The 19705-nt window shown below is 28.6% G+C and overlaps 2 protein-coding genes across 11 annotated transcripts; both read right to left on the bottom strand.

Annotated features, from left to right (window-relative positions):
• Positions 1 to 489: 489 nt before the first annotated feature.
• LOC143349797 (protein ECT2-like) lies at positions 490 to 19631 on the bottom strand. Of its 10 annotated transcripts, none has more exons than XR_013080995.1 (17): positions 19061 to 19593; positions 16692 to 16974; positions 14625 to 14835; positions 14397 to 14532; positions 14097 to 14306; positions 13794 to 13940; positions 11744 to 11878; positions 11436 to 11685; positions 10979 to 11106; positions 10519 to 10915; positions 9989 to 10429; positions 9592 to 9746; positions 9385 to 9470; positions 7402 to 7494; positions 6503 to 6677; positions 5030 to 5134; positions 490 to 4015 (listed from the first exon to the last, which is right to left on the bottom strand). XR_013080995.1 is itself a non-coding variant. In XM_076781333.1 (17 exons), exons 2-17 carry the CDS (start codon positions 16756 to 16758, stop codon positions 3973 to 3975), a joined length of 2793 nt encoding a protein of 930 aa, XP_076637448.1. In that variant the 5' UTR covers positions 16759 to 16974; positions 19613 to 19631; the 3' UTR covers positions 491 to 3972. The 10 variants fall into 10 exon arrangements, 8 of the variants coding, with proteins under 8 accessions (XP_076637452.1, XP_076637448.1, XP_076637446.1 ...); XR_013080994.1 differs by having other exon boundaries at positions 4947 to 5148; positions 19061 to 19592; XM_076781333.1 differs by lacking the exon at positions 19061 to 19593 and adding an exon at positions 19613 to 19631 and having other exon boundaries at positions 491 to 4015; positions 5030 to 5148.
• On the bottom strand, positions 12419 to 13745 carry LOC143350181 (uncharacterized). The gene has a single exon (XM_076782093.1). It carries the CDS (start codon positions 13631 to 13633, stop codon positions 12419 to 12421), a length of 1215 nt encoding a protein of 404 aa, XP_076638208.1. The 5' UTR covers positions 13634 to 13745.
• Positions 19632 to 19705: the final 74 nt, after the last annotated feature.

Here is a 19705-nt window from a genome sequence, read left to right as displayed (position 1 = left end):
TTACTATATAATTTAGTACAAGCCTACAGTACTTCATTAAAATCAAAGCTAGAACGGCTACTACCATAGTGGATGTACGCGCAAGATGTAAATCATCAAAATCTGCAAAACTGTAAGAGGCAATTTTAAAATGTTACATACCAATGGATTTGGAAATAAAATGCTCGTCATTTTTTGTCATTATGAAAATTTCAATAAAATGAAAAATTAAGTGCACGCAGCTGTTCGCAGATTGCCGTTCTATAGGCGGAACTTTAAACGTTAATAACTTCTTAACGAAGCCTCAATCAACAAATTAATATTCTTGATTTTTGTCTTATTTTGGCCTCTAGAATCTTCCATAAAATTTTTCCCAAGCGTACCCGAGCACCCTGTATACGTGATATCTTTACGTTGCTCCTTCCACTACATACAAATATGCACATATTAAAATAAAGCTATAAGATCTAAAACGGAAAAAAATTTGATAACTGGTTTATACATTTTTATTTCTCGTATAACATGAAGGAAATTTATAATTATCTATGAATTCTTGTTGTTTTCAAAGCCTGACAAATTAAAATTTGCTCTTGTTTCATTAATCAAATTTGGCATTAAACGACTTTACGCAATTCCTTAGTGCCTCAAGTCGACTTTGCTCGTTAAAAAATTGTTTTCATATACCAAACAAGAATAATGTACGTTTGTCAAACCATGTAAATTACGTTCTACGAATACAACTGAAATTATTACAAATATGTTAAAGCAACCTTGGAGAAGGATAAGAAACAGCTTACTTTTTGATGTACATAATAAAGAAAAAATTTATACAATCAATTACAGTATCATATAAATAGTAACGACTATACACAAAATACAAGTATTATAATATTTTTACGCGTGTAGTAAAAAACATCATTTGCGCTATACTACACTTACATGGTACTTATCGGTAATATATACAGAACTCCAAACTAAACAGTACTCTTTTTCCCGTCCTTATCGGAGTAGACGCTGAACATCTAGTTCACAAAACTCAACGAGTCCAAATGTAAAAATAGTTCCATGACCGTAACATCGAGACATTGACTATTTACCAAACATATGACAGTTATTATAAAATATTAGGATATTTATCACAGTCCATGGACTTTATAAAAATATATCAGAAATAAATTCCAAACTTAGCTGGTACTTTTCTGAAATTCACTGCTAATGATATTACTGCAAAAAAGTTAAAAACTTAGTGCACCTTTTTTCTCATTAGTTACACATTTTACGATAAATAATTCAAACAAATGTGTCTTTATATAAATAAATTGGACAATCAACAGCTACTGTTCTGTTGTTTTGTAAGTTATTTTTATATTTGTCCATGCACTGTGCTAGAAGATGCTGTTCGCCTCGTCAGAAGATCAAAAGACCGTTTCATAGAAATCAAACATTGGAACGGTGACACTGAAACCTTAAAAATCTAATATAAGTTAAAAATCGAGATACGAAGTACTACCAGAGCATCCGTAATTACGCGCAAGAACGCACTTCGAGTGCTAAATGAAGAATTACAAAAATATCATCTATGGATTTTTCTTATCTCTCACACCAAACATTGACAAAATTTTTGTATTTAATGGTCCTTTTCATGAGAAGGCACATTACTTAAATAGATATTTTGCAGAAGTATTAATGAGGCACGAACTTCGGTGAATCCTTGTAAAGAATTAACAACATTTCGTTTATTTTCCTTGCAATCTTTCAATTTGAATAATCGTGTCAATTGAACGAGAACATTACTGATTAATTCTTTGTTTTCTCGTTAACATTAAAGGCAATTAAACTGATTATTGAACACGAAAAAAAGATTACAAAGAGTACATTTCATTATTAAATCCACAAGGACTTCAAATATAATTGACGCTTATGTTTCATGAAACAATACTCTTCCAATTATTATATTTAAATTATTAACAAGTTACATACATACTATTATGTGTGTAAAAATAGTATATTGTATCTCTTGTACCTTTATACGCATCACATATTCCTTTTCTGCAACACAAGTTTTAACTGAATCTGACAATTTCACATCTTAATGTTTCTTTTATAATATGGAAAAAATAAATTTTATTAATTTTATAAATTTAATCATAATTATCATAATATTTGATTAATGTTCAGAGAGAGAAAAATTGATATATTCAGAGAGATTTTATTTACAATCAAAATAAGAAACTATTTGAATTCTTTGTGATTACTGAAAGAAATACTTGAAACTATGATTTGCTTTTCACTCTTTTTAACGATATAACAGATATCTTCCAAATCTTGTGATATGCTCCTTTAATAAACTGCTCTTTGAGCTGGAATATTTACAAATATTTCTTGTATACTATGGATAAAATGTAGTTCTAGATATAGTATTATAATATGCTTCTTAGAAACAGTTATTGTGCGTCCAAAACATTACAATACAGAAAATAGTGATTTTGATTTTGTACCAATATTCTATTTTTATATTTATTATGAATCGCACAATCGTTCACACTGCTCGATAATCGAATATTTTAAGAAGATTTACATTATAATAAATCACATATACGATTAATATAATTGAAAAACATATAAACAACTATACGAATACTTCAGACCTGTGGTCGAATTAATGAAATATACTTCGTATTTGAATAAAAACGTAAACATTTATGCATTTGAAATGTAGACATCAGAATAGATTATAATCTAAGTGATCAACTACATATTTGAATGTAAATTTTTATAAAATCAGCAATTACAGTAAGCGTATAATTGGAGAATTAAACAAAGTAATAGCAATGTAATGTTATAGTAATCGCCATGCAAATTTGTCTGCCAAGGCCACTCTGCCTATATCGCTGCCTTTTTTGTTTCGAGCGTTACGCAGAAAAATGAAAGAGACATCGGTATAAGCAGAATAGCTTCGATATGCCAGTCGAGTGGCGTTTACTATAATAAATTATGACTTTTTACAACTATTTCATAAGACATGGTAGATTATTTAGAAGAAGTCTCGATATTAACGTGTTTCAAATCTAATTTTCTTTTACCATATCATCGTATAATCCCTTCCCTAACAGTTATAAAAAAGAAATAAACATACTACAATATACATTTGCTTTTAACAGAACTACAATTTCCAGTGGCACTATATCGTACACAATTCTAATGAGAGAAATGAAAATCAAAGCAAATTAATCTGAATAAAGGTAACAATAATGAAGATGATGAAGCCATAATGAATTATTGCAATTTACACTCATGAATTGAAACTGCAATGGTATTAAACATGGCAGTTGAATTAAAGCTTAAGTAAGAAATGTATAGTTAATATTAATTTAATGAATTAACGTTGCACATTTCTTGTTTTCTCTTTAACGGAGCACAAATTGTCTCTAACGCTCTAATAAACTCTAAATGTACCTTATACGATAAAATTAAATGGCACAAAAATAATATTCGTACTTTCATTTCTTATAAAAGGTGTATCATAGTAAGATTTGTATTATAGCACTGGAAATGTAATGTCCTTTTCCTTTCTGTAAATCCAATTCCATCTGTCTTCCTGAGACAAGCACTTGAATTATCTGAATGTTATATATCAAAATTAACGATCGATACGGTATTAAATACGGTACATCGTTAACATATAGTTGTAACTTCTTAAAGAATAACTGGCAATGTACATTTTCCTTATAAAACACATGTGGTTCTGTTGGCACATGGCAAGTAGAACATTTTAATTCATATATAGTAATTTACAGACGGCATCTTTCTTGTGTCTGCCCTTTACATGAATATTTTACACTTTCGTGGATTTCCAAGATCAACACTTTGATCATATTATAAAAACTCATCTTTCCATAAACGTTTCCAATCCTCTCTACTTTTTCATGTAGGCTTTTCATTGATGCCAAAGAAAAAGGTATGACTCAATTGCACATTATCATACCCTGCACTTCAAAGCTCGGATTTGTCCTGCATGACTTCCTCTGAACAATTTCTGGAGGATAAACAAAGTAAAGTCAAAAAGACTATGGAAACATATAGAACAAATTCAACTGCATCAACTCTTATGTCATAAATACACATGTCTATTTACTTCACATTTCCGAGTTAACTGAGTTGATGAAGAGATTTATACAAAACAAATATCGATAATGAGCAAGATAAAAATGTTTTGTCGTTTTAAATCAGAAAATGTAGCAAGCATGACTATTTTGCAATTTATCGACACAGAAAAATGCAAAGGAAAACAAAACCTAGAATAATTTAATAAATATGCATTAGTTAAGCTTAAACATTAAATTAGTTGTTCTAACGACTTTCTAATCAATGCTGTAGGCACTAAATAGACACCATTATTAGTATCGTTTCTATAGTATTCTATGTTAGCATTAGGTACTTATGAATCATCTTGATTACGAACTTTAGATACAACATGAATTGTGAAAAACAATATAGGTACTTTCTTTTCATAGAAACGTATGTACATACAAGTGATACCAATAAAAAAAATAAAATCCAAGATCAAGAGCATTTAAGTGCAATCTTGACGCTGCTTTTGCGAAATATGCAAATTTTATAATTTGTTACAGTGAACTCTGACCAACATGAATATTTTAATCCATAACGTAAGTTACAACGTATTATCCATAAATCTTCATTCAAATTTTTTCAGATGAAGCAACAACCTTCTTCAACACATTTATATAGTATTTAGTAATAATAACTTTAGGATATTCTAAATGTACATACAATAAAAAATTTAAATCCAGTCTCTAGAATCGTTCAAAATGAAACGACTTACGCATCCGCATATTGGTATAGATATACCAATATGCGAAAGATAGTTTACGTATATGGATCTTACATGAGTTTATAAATATGTTTCAGAATAAAAATAAACTCAAAATGAAAGAAATTCAACGCACATTAACAATGAGAAAGTTGACCAAATGTGGTTATGCAATAGTAGCAAAAACAAAAATGCATTGCTTCTGACACTAATTACAACCTTCTTAATGGAGTCATAGTGAGGGAACTGCATTTGGCCTTTCGTGTCGGTTGAACCGACATGGGTGCTACTAGAACATCATCTCTAGATGGCGAACTTGAACCACTATTACCCAGCTCCTGGAAAGATATACGAATATCCATGTATCCTATTTATATACACAATTCTGATAGAAAATACTTGAAGCAATTGAAAAAATGAAAAACAATCATCAAACAAGGAAAACTTCAAACGTATAAATAACATCTAACTTATGCTAAATTATAATTCATAGAAAAAGGAAAGATAATTTATAAATCATGCAATTTCATAGAAGTAATGAAGAAAAAAATACTAGTACACAGTTTTTATCAGTGCAAATATATTTTACAAAAAAAAAGAAAAATATATAAAAAATACACAAAGAGATCCAGCCTGTTTGAGCTTTTTTTCTGCAAACCGTAACAAAAAACAAAAATATAAACGAAAATATCTGTCGATATAAAATGCCTGTATAAGAGCAAAGTTAATCATATAAGAATATAAATTTTCAACATCTGTAGAATCCATTTGAAGGATATCACTCATTAACAATATAAATATAGATTGCTTTATTTAATGTGTGACTCAAAGTATTTTGATCCAGTCGAAACACTGTGTGACATCACATTCCTAAAATGAATTTTACCTGTGAGAAATAGGACTCTATCAACCCTCCTCTCTACTCCCTTTCACGAGAGAAGACGTTAAAAGGTTATATTTTTATTTCAAATACATTCTTAAATGAACGTTAATAAAACGTTTTATATAAACTACGTAATTTAATAAATATTCGGTAAGATAAGGCACTATAATAACGTAATATACTTACATGATAGGAAATAAAAATTTATCCATTAATATTGCATCAGCATAAACACAAAATTTACAATTAATCTTGTGCCAGTACAAACATAGCAAAAAAGAAAACACACACTATGGATGAATCAATATAACTCGTGAAATAAAAGATTAGAAAATGTATTAAGATGAACATAAGAGATTAATATATTATAATGTATGTACAATAAATTAATCTTTTAAGCATATTAATGATGCTTTAAAATAGACAAACAAAAACGGAATATGTTAATTTAATTAGATGTTTTAAAATATATGCAAGAATACAATATCAAATTTACAATCTCATATTCTTAAAATATATACAAGAGAGAATAATATTAAAATCAAATTGGTTAATTTTATAGCCATGCATTTAAGCAGATTCTGTCAAGAATGGACAAAAGTCTTAATATAAATAGAAACGGTTGTGATTTCAAGTTAAATAGAAATTATTGGAAAAGAGATTTTCAGAAAGTAAGAGTGATTTTGAATAGTATTAAAGAGATAACAATCTCCTGTCGTGAAACGAAAGTAACCAGGGAGAAATAAATAAAAAAAAAAGCGTAAGCATAGCAAAACAAGAATTCATGCGATAATAAACTGTCAACTAACATTAATATTGTTGCAACTAGCAAGCCGCATCTGTGCAAGTTGTTGACTTGCTGGAGTAAGGCTATTAGTTGATCCAAATGGCGACATCATCGTTGACATTGCTCTTTTCAATTTACTTGGGGTTTTATTAAAACTAAACGCTCTGCCAACTTTCATCCTTGTGCGAGATGCAAACCTGAAGAAAAATATTCATTATAAATTTATTTAAATTTCATTCTGCAGAAAGAACAAAAGCAACATCGAAATTTTATTTCCCCCTAATAGTTTATTAAGTTCGTTCGACTATCTAAAATAAAGTAATTCCCCTTGAGAGTTTACACTACTAAACAGGAGGAAATAAATTTTCCAACTGACAAAGGAATTAGCAAACATAAAATTGAAGAAAAATCCCAAACCTTATTAAACCAGTTCAAGTAAATATTATACTATAACTGTTAATCTGAATGTACATGCCAAAGCTAAATTACAATTCATAAAATTTTGTCCATGCTAAACTACAAAAAAGAATTACGCCATATCTGTCAATCTACATTCTAAATATATGAACGCGCAAATGGGGTTCAATTTTAAAACTGAAAACTTTTAAATAATTACTGCGACCTTTTTATATTTTATAAAATAAAAGCAGAAATTACTAGAACACATTAGTTATACGGATTTACAAGATATACTAACATTTTAATCAGATATATATTAAATATTTTAATCAACTAATGTTAATAATCTAAGTCAGGCTGATATTAACAATATTACGCTTGAACTGATCAAATTGTTTTCGCGAAACAATCTAATTTTACATATCTCGACTTCAAGAAATGAAACCGAGTGATCTAAACAAGCAAGGAACAAAGGATTAAAGCAAGTAAAAAAAATATAATCAGCCTGGTGCGAAAACTGACGGTAGTGGGACATGTAACGTGGTTTCACACATGCTATTGAGTAGGAACACATACGGGTCCATATACTCCAGGTAAAAATTATGAAATAGGCTCCTGCAACCAAACGAGTCGTCGCCCCATTATTTTTTGTTAACATGCAATACAGGAGAAAAACGGTTTAGAACACCTAATATTTTTCCTTTCACAACTGTACGTATTGCTCGTAAGAATGTGAATTCCATTTAACATATATCTGTGTAAATTTATGTAGAGGGTGTTCCATAATTCATGGTGCAAATTGGGTCAGGTGGATCGTATGACTCAGAATAAAACAAAAATCAAGAATAACATAATTGAGTAGGAGACTTCTATCTGAGTAGGAGAAATATAGACAATTCTTAAATGATCGCATTAATTTGATTGGGCGTGATGAACCTAACATCTTTGAATTTTTTTCTGTAACAAAACATAGAAAGAATAGTTTATTCTGAAAATACCACACGTTTGGCATATTTGAAATAACAAACTATCGTAGCACTTGAACAAATAAAAACTTCTGATACGCAACAAATAAATATAACAAAAAATTTAATTAAAAGAATACAAGTTTGCATACTGGAAAACGGGCAACACTTTGAACAATATCTAGATTAGAAATAATAAACTAAATTTAATGAAAGATAGAGTAATTATGATACTACCCTATGTTTAAAGTATCCTTCAATCGTATTTTAGTAAGTCTTGACATTATATCATGCACACAAATGCACGCAACAGCTGTCTGTAATGATCAATTATTAATTAACCCCTTGCACTACGCTGAAATTCGGAAGAAACCGTGCCTAACCCATACACCCTCTTGATCGGAACGAGTTCTAATATCGGAACTTGAAACACGATATGTCGATCAATGGAATATCGATATTTACGAGTTCGACTCATGATATTCATGTTTTGTTGAAATATCAATTACGAGTCACACTCGAGTTATTCACGTTTGACATGAAATTGAACAACGAGCCTGACTCGTGATATTCAAGTTTGGCCTAAAATTTTTATCACGAGTCAGACTCGTGAAAATAGTGCAAGGGGTTAAGTACACGTATACTAGACTGATATTTAAATTCAATTTTCACGAAAACGAAGTGGCCCCCACAATTTCATTATTTTTTATTTTCGTCTTATTTCAAGCCATAGAGTCTATTTGACATGGTACCAATTGATGGTGTCATGAATTATGGAACACGCTATATATATGATTTCTTCAAAACATTCTAAATATGAATATCATTTAAGAGCTTACAATTTAGTAAAACTTAGTAATAATGCAACTAAGCTAATCAAAGAGAACAGAAATGCTAAATACTAATTATTTGCCCATATTGTGCGTAATAGAATTTCAACTTTTCTAAATAATATAATCGTATACTTTAAAACATTCCTCTACAAAACTGTAAGTACTACCCTCATGATATGTGATGTAATTTAATATTTAAAAATATGCAAGGTGAGTTACCTAAAACTAGAATTTAAAGAATAAGGATATATACAGGATCGTAAAAATTCATTTTTCCGTAATCACAATTTTCAAAGTTTTATGGTTTTTAGTTTCTTTTTCTTATACTACATATTGTATAGTTTTATTGAAAAATTCAAAAATAGAATACATTTTATGTTGTACTAAATAGAAAATGAAACCTGTATATCACATTCAAGTTCTTAAAAAGGAAATTTGAATCATCTTAAAATTTCGAAAACCATTGCTCCAAAGAAAAATGACTATTACTATATTATGAACCATTTCGAAATCAGTATTTTTGTCTTCAAATCTTATATGTCTAATCAAAAACAACAAGATATATTCTAGAGTCTAGTATTAGATAACTCACTCCGTACATGTAACATATAATATATAAAAAAATGTACTTAAAGTTATGAGAGAAACACAATCATTTACAATATTAAAACTGTACAACAAATTCAGTTTAACCTTGGACTACTTACTTAAATGCTTTACTTAATGTTCCTAATGCTACATCACTTGTGTCAATTTGAAGCTGATGCGAATCAAGACTGATCAGGAACGTATCCTAAATATAAAAGTAAAATAAAGCCATAATCAATTAGTGAGTAACGAAATACTATTAATATAATAATAATGAGATAAAATGTATTGAAATAAACATATGTTAAATAAATATTATGACTTACCGCATCAGCTTTACATACTGTATTAGCCATTTGTCTGCACAAAGTCCGTAAATAATTTGTCTTATTTACTTCTTCGTCGGTGATTGTAAATGAAAACAGTTTTTCTTTTAACTCTTGATTACTTCTCACCGTTAAAGCAAATACTTTATGACATTCTATATAATATACAAAACAAATAATGTTTATACCGTATAATTAATTTATAGTACATATAAATAAAAATTGTAACATATTCTATCCAAGTTTATATATACGTGGTTATTATTTGTAAAAAACAAAGTAACCAACAAATTATAATGGAAATTTTAAACAAAACGGATATTTAAACTAAATAATCGAATAGAATCCAATTAAAATTTTGAAACATTGTTAACAATATTGTATATTATTAACTTACCGTCAGTTTCTCGTATATCAACAACCTTTTTTATTGTACTTAATGATAACATCTTGATATGTTTATATGGTTTGCCTTGACTTAATTTAGCTGTATGAAATCCATTTGCTGTATTAGGACTCTTTAATGAATTAAAGGCTTTTGACCTTTTCTTACATATTTCAAGTGTATCAGAAAACAGGAACAAAACTAAATGATCACCACGCCCGCTTAAACCTTCACTAAGTTCCATCACATCACATTTTCCAATAAATGATCGATGTGAAGAAACTAAATGCGGTGGACAGTTGTCAATTTCATTGAAAATGTCGAACATAACTAATTGGCCCTCAGTTTTTCTTTTATCTTCGTTTATATACGTCATGACTTCCTTAATACTGCTAATTGACAATTCCAATGCGCTATGATCTGGATTATTTTTATTTGTATGTTTAAGGATATCTGCAATACACATATTATACAATGTCACAAATATTAATTAACTTTATTATTATTATATTTAATGAAATAATTATAATTAACACACTTACCATTTAATAATAAACTAATACTGGGTAACCTTTGTACTGGCTTAATCAATAACTCCTTTAAACTTTGTCGACCACATTCAGGTTTTGTCTGACAAACTTTCAGAAAAGCGTGAAATCTTGGTTTGTTTTGATCACACTGATCGAGCATCTCCTTTGTATTTTCGAAGAAATTGACATACGATGGGTATGCCTTGACTAAGTCAGGTGCAAACTTCAGAAATATATTACCTATGCTAATGTCCTCCATCCAATGTGTAGCACTATATTTTAATTCTTCTAACATTTTTTTATGAACTTCATAAATGGGTGGAAAATTACCAAATATAATTTTAGCTTCTGTACCATTTAATAACTCGCCACTTGTATCTATGAGATCTTCTAATGGTGACTTAAACAACTAAAAAAATAAATTAAATCGCAACTCGTTTCCGCGTAATATACATAAAAAAAGAATTCTTACCGTCATAATTGTACTGAGAATGCCAACATAATTTGATTCCGTTTGTACTAATTCTAAAAAAACTTGATGTCGGGGTGATAAATTTTTCCTAGAGGTATCTGTGTTAACAGCTTCCACTTCTGGAATATCTGATAGTTATTAATAATTCAATTTTATATTATCTTCCCCTTCGTATGGTTCATATAACAAATTACTAATCGTTAGCAATATTAAGTTGGAAAATTTGGATTATATGTACTGTTAGTTCAATAATGTTACAGATAAATATGCAAAATATATCACTTTATTGAACACATGAACCACAAGGGAAGGGAAGATGTAGTAGGACTGTTAAAAAGACATTAAAATATTATATAAATGACAAGTGATAATCATAAAAATTCCTTAAGAAAGAAAATAATAGACTTACATGAAAAAAGACATAATAAGCTATATATCTTAGAACAAAATAACTAACCATCGAGTAATGGTTTATCTGGACTTGCTGTGCAATCAAGGAAACTTCCACTAACACTTAAAAGTCCTGCATCACTGATACTGGATCGTCTCTTATGCAAAGCTGGTGAATCTGCCCCATTTTGAACCAAACTAGATAAAGTTTCTGCTAAACGTTTACGTTTTCGTCTTGTAGACGCTGTACTCGGAGTTGTAGTTTGTTGACTATCTCGTCTAGCTGATATAGTTGGTGACAAAACAGACTCCAAATACTGGATATAAAATAAACTATTAAACAAGAAATTTATCCAATAATCTTAATAAACTTACATCTTCAAATAAATACTCCTTCTCATCAGCTGCACCCTCATTTTGTACAGATGTCCAAAACCACTCAGCTTTTACAATATGAGCTCTCACAGAAGCTAAATCCGGTAATGCATTTACATTTGATTCATCCACAACCTAAAATAAGTAGAATTTACATGCAATTAATATGTAATTAATTTGTGTTTTCCTAATAGTTTAAACAAAGACAACAGATACATTTGAAACATCTAATAGACTCAATGTTTTGTTAGTTCCAGTAATACTATTACAAGAAGAAGTTTACAATGGCACAATATGCTGCACAAGGTAAAATATAAATATTTATGAATAATAATATTAATTATTTATACTAATTATATAAATATCCAACAGTAACTACTATAGGTCTGTAAATATAGAGTGATACGTTACGAAGATAGCATAACAAAGACATATAACAATTTACTATATTTAAATTGTTAAATTATACTTGATCTACATGTAATACATACATTCATTAACAAATACTTTGTTTCTACGTTTGTATTTAATATTTGTTAATATTAACGTTTGTATAATTATTTTCACTTCACAACTTTATTTTTATAATATTCTTATAGTCCAGTTATGTATAACTTAATAATAAATTGAATAAACAATCAATTAATCTGTACTTCCACAACCTATAAAATCCCATCAAAAAAAAAAAGATACCGAGGATACTGGTTTGTCCTCCTGTTTCTCCTGTTTTATATGATCATCTTTCAGAGTACAAATTTTAGAAGAAACTTTTGTATATTTTCCATGTGATGTAAGATTATTTCTTGAGCCATGTTCAGAATTTGATAATTTTGCTACCTTTTCAAGTGTAGGAAAAGGACAATATAAAGGAGTATACTTTTGTTTTTTATGATTGTCTGGAATTTGGGAGCACGAACTAACAAGTACGTATTGTTTAAACATGGGAGACAATTTTAAACGATTAAATTTCGATAAAATGGATGAATTTAATTTACATGTACTTAAGAAACTTCTATTACATTTTGTTGGTGTAGGTGAACTATCCAAAAGAGAATCATTGAATTCTGAGTCATATTGATTTAATAAATTAGGATGAGAATGCATTCTTTTTAATTTTAATTTGTCTGAAGAATTTATTCTGTGGATCATAATACAAGACTTAACTTTTCGCCATTTAATATATCGTTTAGGAGTTACGATTTTCCTCTGAAGGAAAAAAGAATTTTGTGTACACTGTATATTTTTACAAAATTTCAAGGCATGATCTTCACTATCAGGACAGTGTTTGTTTATATGTTGAGTAATTCTCTTCTTACATAATGTTGATGACTTCAAATTATGTAGTTCTGATCGAGTACATATATTTTCACTTGAAAGAACATCAGATATTTTATTTTCTGATTTTTTATTATTGTGTACTACTGAAGATGAAAACACAGAATGCATATCTAACATAGTAGATGTTACCGGAAAATTAGATTGTTGCGGCAGAGTTAATTCATTTGTTTGTATTGTATTATGCAGGTATTTTGACGTAGACATATCAATGCCAGAATCAGTTTGTGCTACAGATAATTCAGACATATTATGAAACTCATCTGTCAAATTTGGATAATTATATAAATTATCATCCATTGAAATGGCTGAGTCTTGACTTATATTATCTGGTAGAGAGTAATTAAATTTACTTTCTTTATTTCCAAAATACTGTGACATAGGAGGGCAAAAGTATGAGAATCGTCTAGTATTCAAATTTTTTGACTGTGGAGAATTCATTGTTTTCATCTTAGGAATAGTATTGGTATATGGATTGTAAAAAATAAAGGAAAATGGTTTTGTTTTTGTATAGTGGTATGGGATATAATTAGGATTTTTAGTACAAGGTAGCATGTCAAATGCATTGTTGAATTTCTTATACTCATGAGTTCCTATGTTTGTTACCTAAAGAATTTAATGTCCTCTTATATATTAGATGTTTATGTATATTATGTTAATATTATACACTGCAAATAATATGTATTAGTTATGAAATATTTTATTATAAACTTACCACATGTGTACAATTTGGATCATCAATTTCTGTAGATTCACCACCTTGTTGTTGAAGAACTTCACACATGTGACGTTTCTCTTCATCAGGGAAACCAAAGAAGCATACTTTTGCACCAAAAAATGGTTTTAATTTATAAGTTGTGATCTGCATAAAAATTATGTTTTCATCATATTAAGCGTAAAATTTAGAAATCTGGTAAAACTCTGTTGCATACTTTCACATTTTCTTCATTTTTATCACACACTTAAATAAAGAAAAAATAAATTATCACATAATGATTGTTATTAATAAAAGTATTACCAAATCTTCATTATTTCCATAGTTGGAAATATCGTCTTTGGCATTCCATAAAGCTGTCACCCAATCCATTGACATTATAGGCACCCGAAATGTAACAGCATATCTATACTTATCACCACCACAACAATTAGCAATGAGATGCGTCACCTTTGCTCCCATCTCTTTTCTAATACTTCCACCCATATTATGAATCATGTTGATCAACTTGGTCTGAAATAATAAAATTAACATTATAAAACTACATTTTAATTTAATTCATTTTATAATATATTAAATATAAATTCATGTTTTGATACTAACCAATTCATCCTTTTTTCTAAATCCAGTAAATACTACTACCGTGCCTACCATAGCTTGTGTATACATTGGTCTATTAATACTAGGTAGCGAGTCCTTCCTTTCTGCCAACTGCAGAAGTGCCGTCGGTCCCAATATTCTACAATTTGTTAAATTAAAACAACCAAAAGTCAGATTCTTTTGATTATTTTTTAACAAATGAGAAAGTGTATGAAATTAATTTCAACAAACCTATGGGCACTTTTATGAAGATCATCATATTCAGGTCCCTCAAATTGTTTCAATACGAAGTAAGTACAATATGTTGTATCTTCTATATATTCTAAACCTGTTTCTGATTTAAGAACAGGTACACAAAACTGCTGGGCAGCTACACCCAGTGCAGCATCGTCACAAGTTTCACCGATCAGGCATATCCTTTTTTTACGTGGTATAATCACAGCTGAAATTAGAATGATAAGGTAAACAATGTTATAAATTTCTACACTGACATATAAATGTTACTTAGCGACTTATGTTTCACAATACAAATTGCAATTTGTCATTGAACTTAAAATGCCATTTAGCAGCATGCTATGAGTCATTATCTGTGGGTCAATGTTCATGAATCTTGACCAACTACTGATATATGAATAAACAGTGAGTTTGTGATATTCTTTATTTATCTTTTACAGTTTCATTTCTGATAAATAGGATCATAGAAACCATCAAAGGTCTAAAAGTATAACAGCCTCTCTAATGGCTTAACAGCTTTACATCAAGTCAGATTTTATTTAACACAAAAATGGATAAAACACAATATTTGAAACCTATACCCTAACACAAATTAAGTTGATTCATAACAACACGAATAAAATATTCAATCTCGAAAAATTCTCAATAAATTAAATTATATTCACACTTTAAAATTTGTTCTATATTCTTATTTTCCTCTATCCAATGCATATTTCTTTGTTATTGTATACTATATTTTAATTCTATTATATATTATTCTATTTTATTAATTACACTTGATAAACTTATCTATTAATTTCTATGCTCTTTTCTAAGTCACTTATATTAGCATCGTAATGGTAAAGCATGCTCTAATACTTTAAACAAACAAGAATCAACCAGCAAGGATATTCTAAATCAAGCAGAATATTCTTTCTATATTCTTATGATACAGAATTTCACAAGCAGAATAAATAAATTTATATTATTAAAAATATTTAAACCAAACAATCTAAACATTTTTAAACAATTTTGTAAACATCTCACATAAATTGATACGAATATTCTTATAATTAAAATCAAACACATTTTATAAGCTTAAATTATTGCAAATAAAAAAAAAATAAAAAACAATATTGTAGAAGTTTAATAATTCATACAACAATATATACTATTTATACAAGTCAGTATTGCTTTTTGCAACACTGTTTTCATTTATTATATATTTTAATAATAAATCGTTAAATAAATATTAGAAACATTTCACATAAATAATATGCTAAGTTCAAACAACAACCATAGTTGAAGGGAATAACATAAGTTTGAAGTGACAATTCATAAATACTCACAACTGAAAGTAAAGAAAATCCTTTTGTATTTACAGCAAGCATTGCAGAAAATACCTATTGTTATATACCTAATCTCACTTCACATAATAGATACCAACCAACCCTCTTGTTCCTCCTACTTTCTCATTTTAAACCCCCCCATAAAGAATGACTAATTCAAAACAAAGATATATGAACACAAAAGTATCTGAAGTGGATTCCACATTTATTTACTAGATTATACCGATAAAAAATAAATAAATTATTATAGAGTCTCTGATATTTTATAACAAGTAATATTTTCTCGTATGATGCTAATTTATTCAAACATATGATCAACCTTTAAATGACGTGAAAGTAAACGATAACGATACTGTAAACATCAAACAAAAATACAATATACATACTACAAAAAAAGCTCATAAAGGTACTTCGAACTGATAAATTGTTCGTTTCTGACGTAATTTTGGAGAATAAGCCAAGGCCGACTTTATAAGAAACCGTTGACAATTCGTTCTACGTAAAGTTTAAAACATAATACGAAAATGTATAGCGAAAGTAACGGATATTATATCTTGGTTAATCTACGGATCAGGATGGATGACAGATACATATAAGACACGAGTATTGTCGTGTGAGTTTTGATAAAAGGTGAGGTAGGGTTAGTTTGTGCAAGTGCCTAATGGATGTGCATCGTTAACATCATATGTTGGATCTTAAACGCAACTTTAAAAAATGACAACACTGACAGACTTACGCTCACTTCTAACTGCCTCTTCACTATTTATATCACTGATACTGCTATGAACGCTTTGCTCTTCCATTTTGGCCGTTAGTTACAACATCGTTTCACTTGTACGTTCTTCTTCGTACTGATTATTGGAAGCGCCTCCTATAGGCGAATCCAGTGAGAGAAAGGACCCGGAAAAATAAGGGAGAACGGTGGGGTTTAATGGCGCAGTGTATAGCGCCCTTGGTATAGATGAAATCCGAGTTCGAATCTTGAACAGGTCCCCCACGTGAATCTTTTTTTACAGATCCTACAGCAGCATAAGAAACCTCAGCATTGTGTATGTGCGCTTGCGCACGCGTAATGAATACATTCGCGTTTGTACTATGTGACGTGCCAAAATTTGAAAACTTTTCGTTTCATTTAAATTTAAATGAAACTTCAAATTCTTTGTTTCACTACCATTCCCTATACTAAATATTGACAATATCTTAATAGACTACAAAACGTCGAAAATTTGTTTTCAAAGAACAATTATAATTTCAATCGGTTCAATGTTGATGCAATTAAGTATTTATTTTTATAGAAAGTAATCCATAATTATTAGATTTTAATGAATCGTAATATTTTTATAAATCAATAAAATATTTTTTATCCCTTATATCCCAGAGACAGATAAACAGAAACAGATGAAGAGAAACATATGTGAGAAGTATAAGAGGTAGATCTTTAAAAAACAAAAATTTCAAAGTTTTTAATATTCAAGCAATGTGTTAAAAAAATATATAAAACAAATAAAGTGTGTTCTAATAAGTAAACATTTTATTAGAAGAAAAGAAAACAAAAGAAATAGTAATAGATGTTAACAAATATGTGGTAATTATTCATAAGAATTTTTCATTATGTAGGTAAAACCCCATACATGTAAATGTAATTTATATGATTCTAAATCTTGGAGCAAACTTTATATTCATAAAGCCAATACTTTAAAAGAATAACAATTTGCTTAACAATTTTCAAATCTATTTTGTTTTGAAAATTAATAATTTCAACATGTTAATTTTTTAAATCAAAACTGAATAAAAGAATAAAATATGCACAAAATATGTATTTTTTTTTAAATGTAGTAACAATAAAACACAGAAACATAATGAGACAAGTTATTTGAATAATGTAAAAATTGAAAATTAGCTATTATCAAAGGAATGCTATCAAGAATGAAATACGTAGAATTTTTTAGAGAAAGTTTATTGTCTTTTATACAAAAATTTGAAGAAGATAGGTTATACATTTTTCAATAGAATAACAATGCTAAATATACTGCACATATGACAACAAATTTGTTCATAGAAAATACTGTAATTTTGTTTTTTTGTCCTTTCAAAGTCTAGATGTAAAGAAGGAATATTTGAGAGATACATCAGGTAGATAAACACTCTATGATCAATGCTGTACAAAACCAAAATTTATAACAGCCTTAAGATCAAAATGGAACAAGATTAACTTTGATATACAAGGTGTCTGACTACTAATGGTAATCTTTATAGTGAGTAATTCTACAGGCCAAAATGCAATGAAAACCAAAAATAATGAAATTGTATTTAAAACTTTTTTCTTTTCAACCTTTAGGAAAGGTTATATATTTAAAAAAGTTTTTGTTTAAATGTATTTTATGGAAAACATTAAAATCTTCTGATCACATTTTAACCATAAAAAATATATATATTATACATCTTTATTTACATATACAATATGTATGATTGTATTTAACTGACTAAATACATTTCCTCCTGTAGTTCTTTGATTTTTCTATCATACATTCATCATTTCTAAACATTAAAAAAATGTTATCAATAAATCTTAAAGGGAATTCAATTTTACGTACAAAACTTAAAAAACCTTTGTCCTACCTTTTCTAATAACACAAAGAAATGAATGAAATATTATTTTATTTGTGTATTTTTAATAATTAATAATTTGAACAAGAAGTGTCTACCATAATTTTATCTTTCTTGATTTTTGTGTTACTTTGACATGTAGGTTTTACCATTGGTAGCTGAACACCCTGTATAAATAAAATTAACATTTGATATAACCAATTTTAAAAATTATAAAAACACAAGATTCTCAAACATTGATTAATAGTTAGACATTGCAATTATCCAATACTTATATTGAAAAATGTCTTCCTTTTCCCGTTATTATTAAAAATATTATATTATTACTTACATTAGTATTATAAGAAAAGTCAAAAAATATGTTTATACTATTAATAACCATCATCTTCATTTCTATAACGCTATTTTCCCTCAGTTAAATAAAATACGATACGTCAACATAAATACCAACGCGATTGTATATATGCTCGAATATTGACACTAAACGACATTTTCTACCCTCTAAGTTTATTTAAAATCCATTATGAATATGACTGCAATGTGATCCACACTGTTTCCCTGTTAAGTTTCATACGAAAGTGATGGAGTTGCACATAATCGTAATTATCAGTAGCGCCGCGTTTCTTTTTCTTTTCCTTATTTCTGTCCTTTTCTTTCTATATTGTTCTACCCACTTACTATTGCTCACTAATTGTTGAAATTTTACTTCTTTGTCCACTTCCAACACACGCACACAGTTAATGAATATCACTCATTTCAGATTAGTATGAATAATCCCCTTGATCGTCCACATAAAACTCAATAAATTGAGGTTAAAGTCAACATTTCATGCGACAGAAACTACAATTTACAATAGAGTTTAAAAACAAATACACGTGCGTAATAATCTATGGTGGAAGATCATATTTTAATAACATTAAGCGACCTTAAATATTAAAAACCAACAATATACGAATGACAAACACTGCACCCGTTGTTAATACTAATGTAACGTGAAGTTATCGCTAATGTTAGGTGTCTTGTATACCAATTTGTATTGACATGAATTACATTTTCCTTCATTTTAACAAATTACGCAAACAGCAATTTTTTAATTTTATACTTCCCAATTAATAAGTATATAACAGAAAGTCACGTCTTGAA

The sequence above is a fragment of the Colletes latitarsis genome, chromosome 14, assembly GCF_051014445.1.
Source record: "Colletes latitarsis isolate SP2378_abdomen chromosome 14, iyColLati1, whole genome shotgun sequence".
In the NCBI taxonomy this organism is placed as follows: domain Eukaryota; kingdom Metazoa; phylum Arthropoda; class Insecta; order Hymenoptera; family Colletidae; genus Colletes; species Colletes latitarsis.
Note: the sequence above shows the minus strand (reverse complement) of the source record. Positions and strands in the feature narration are given on the sequence as shown.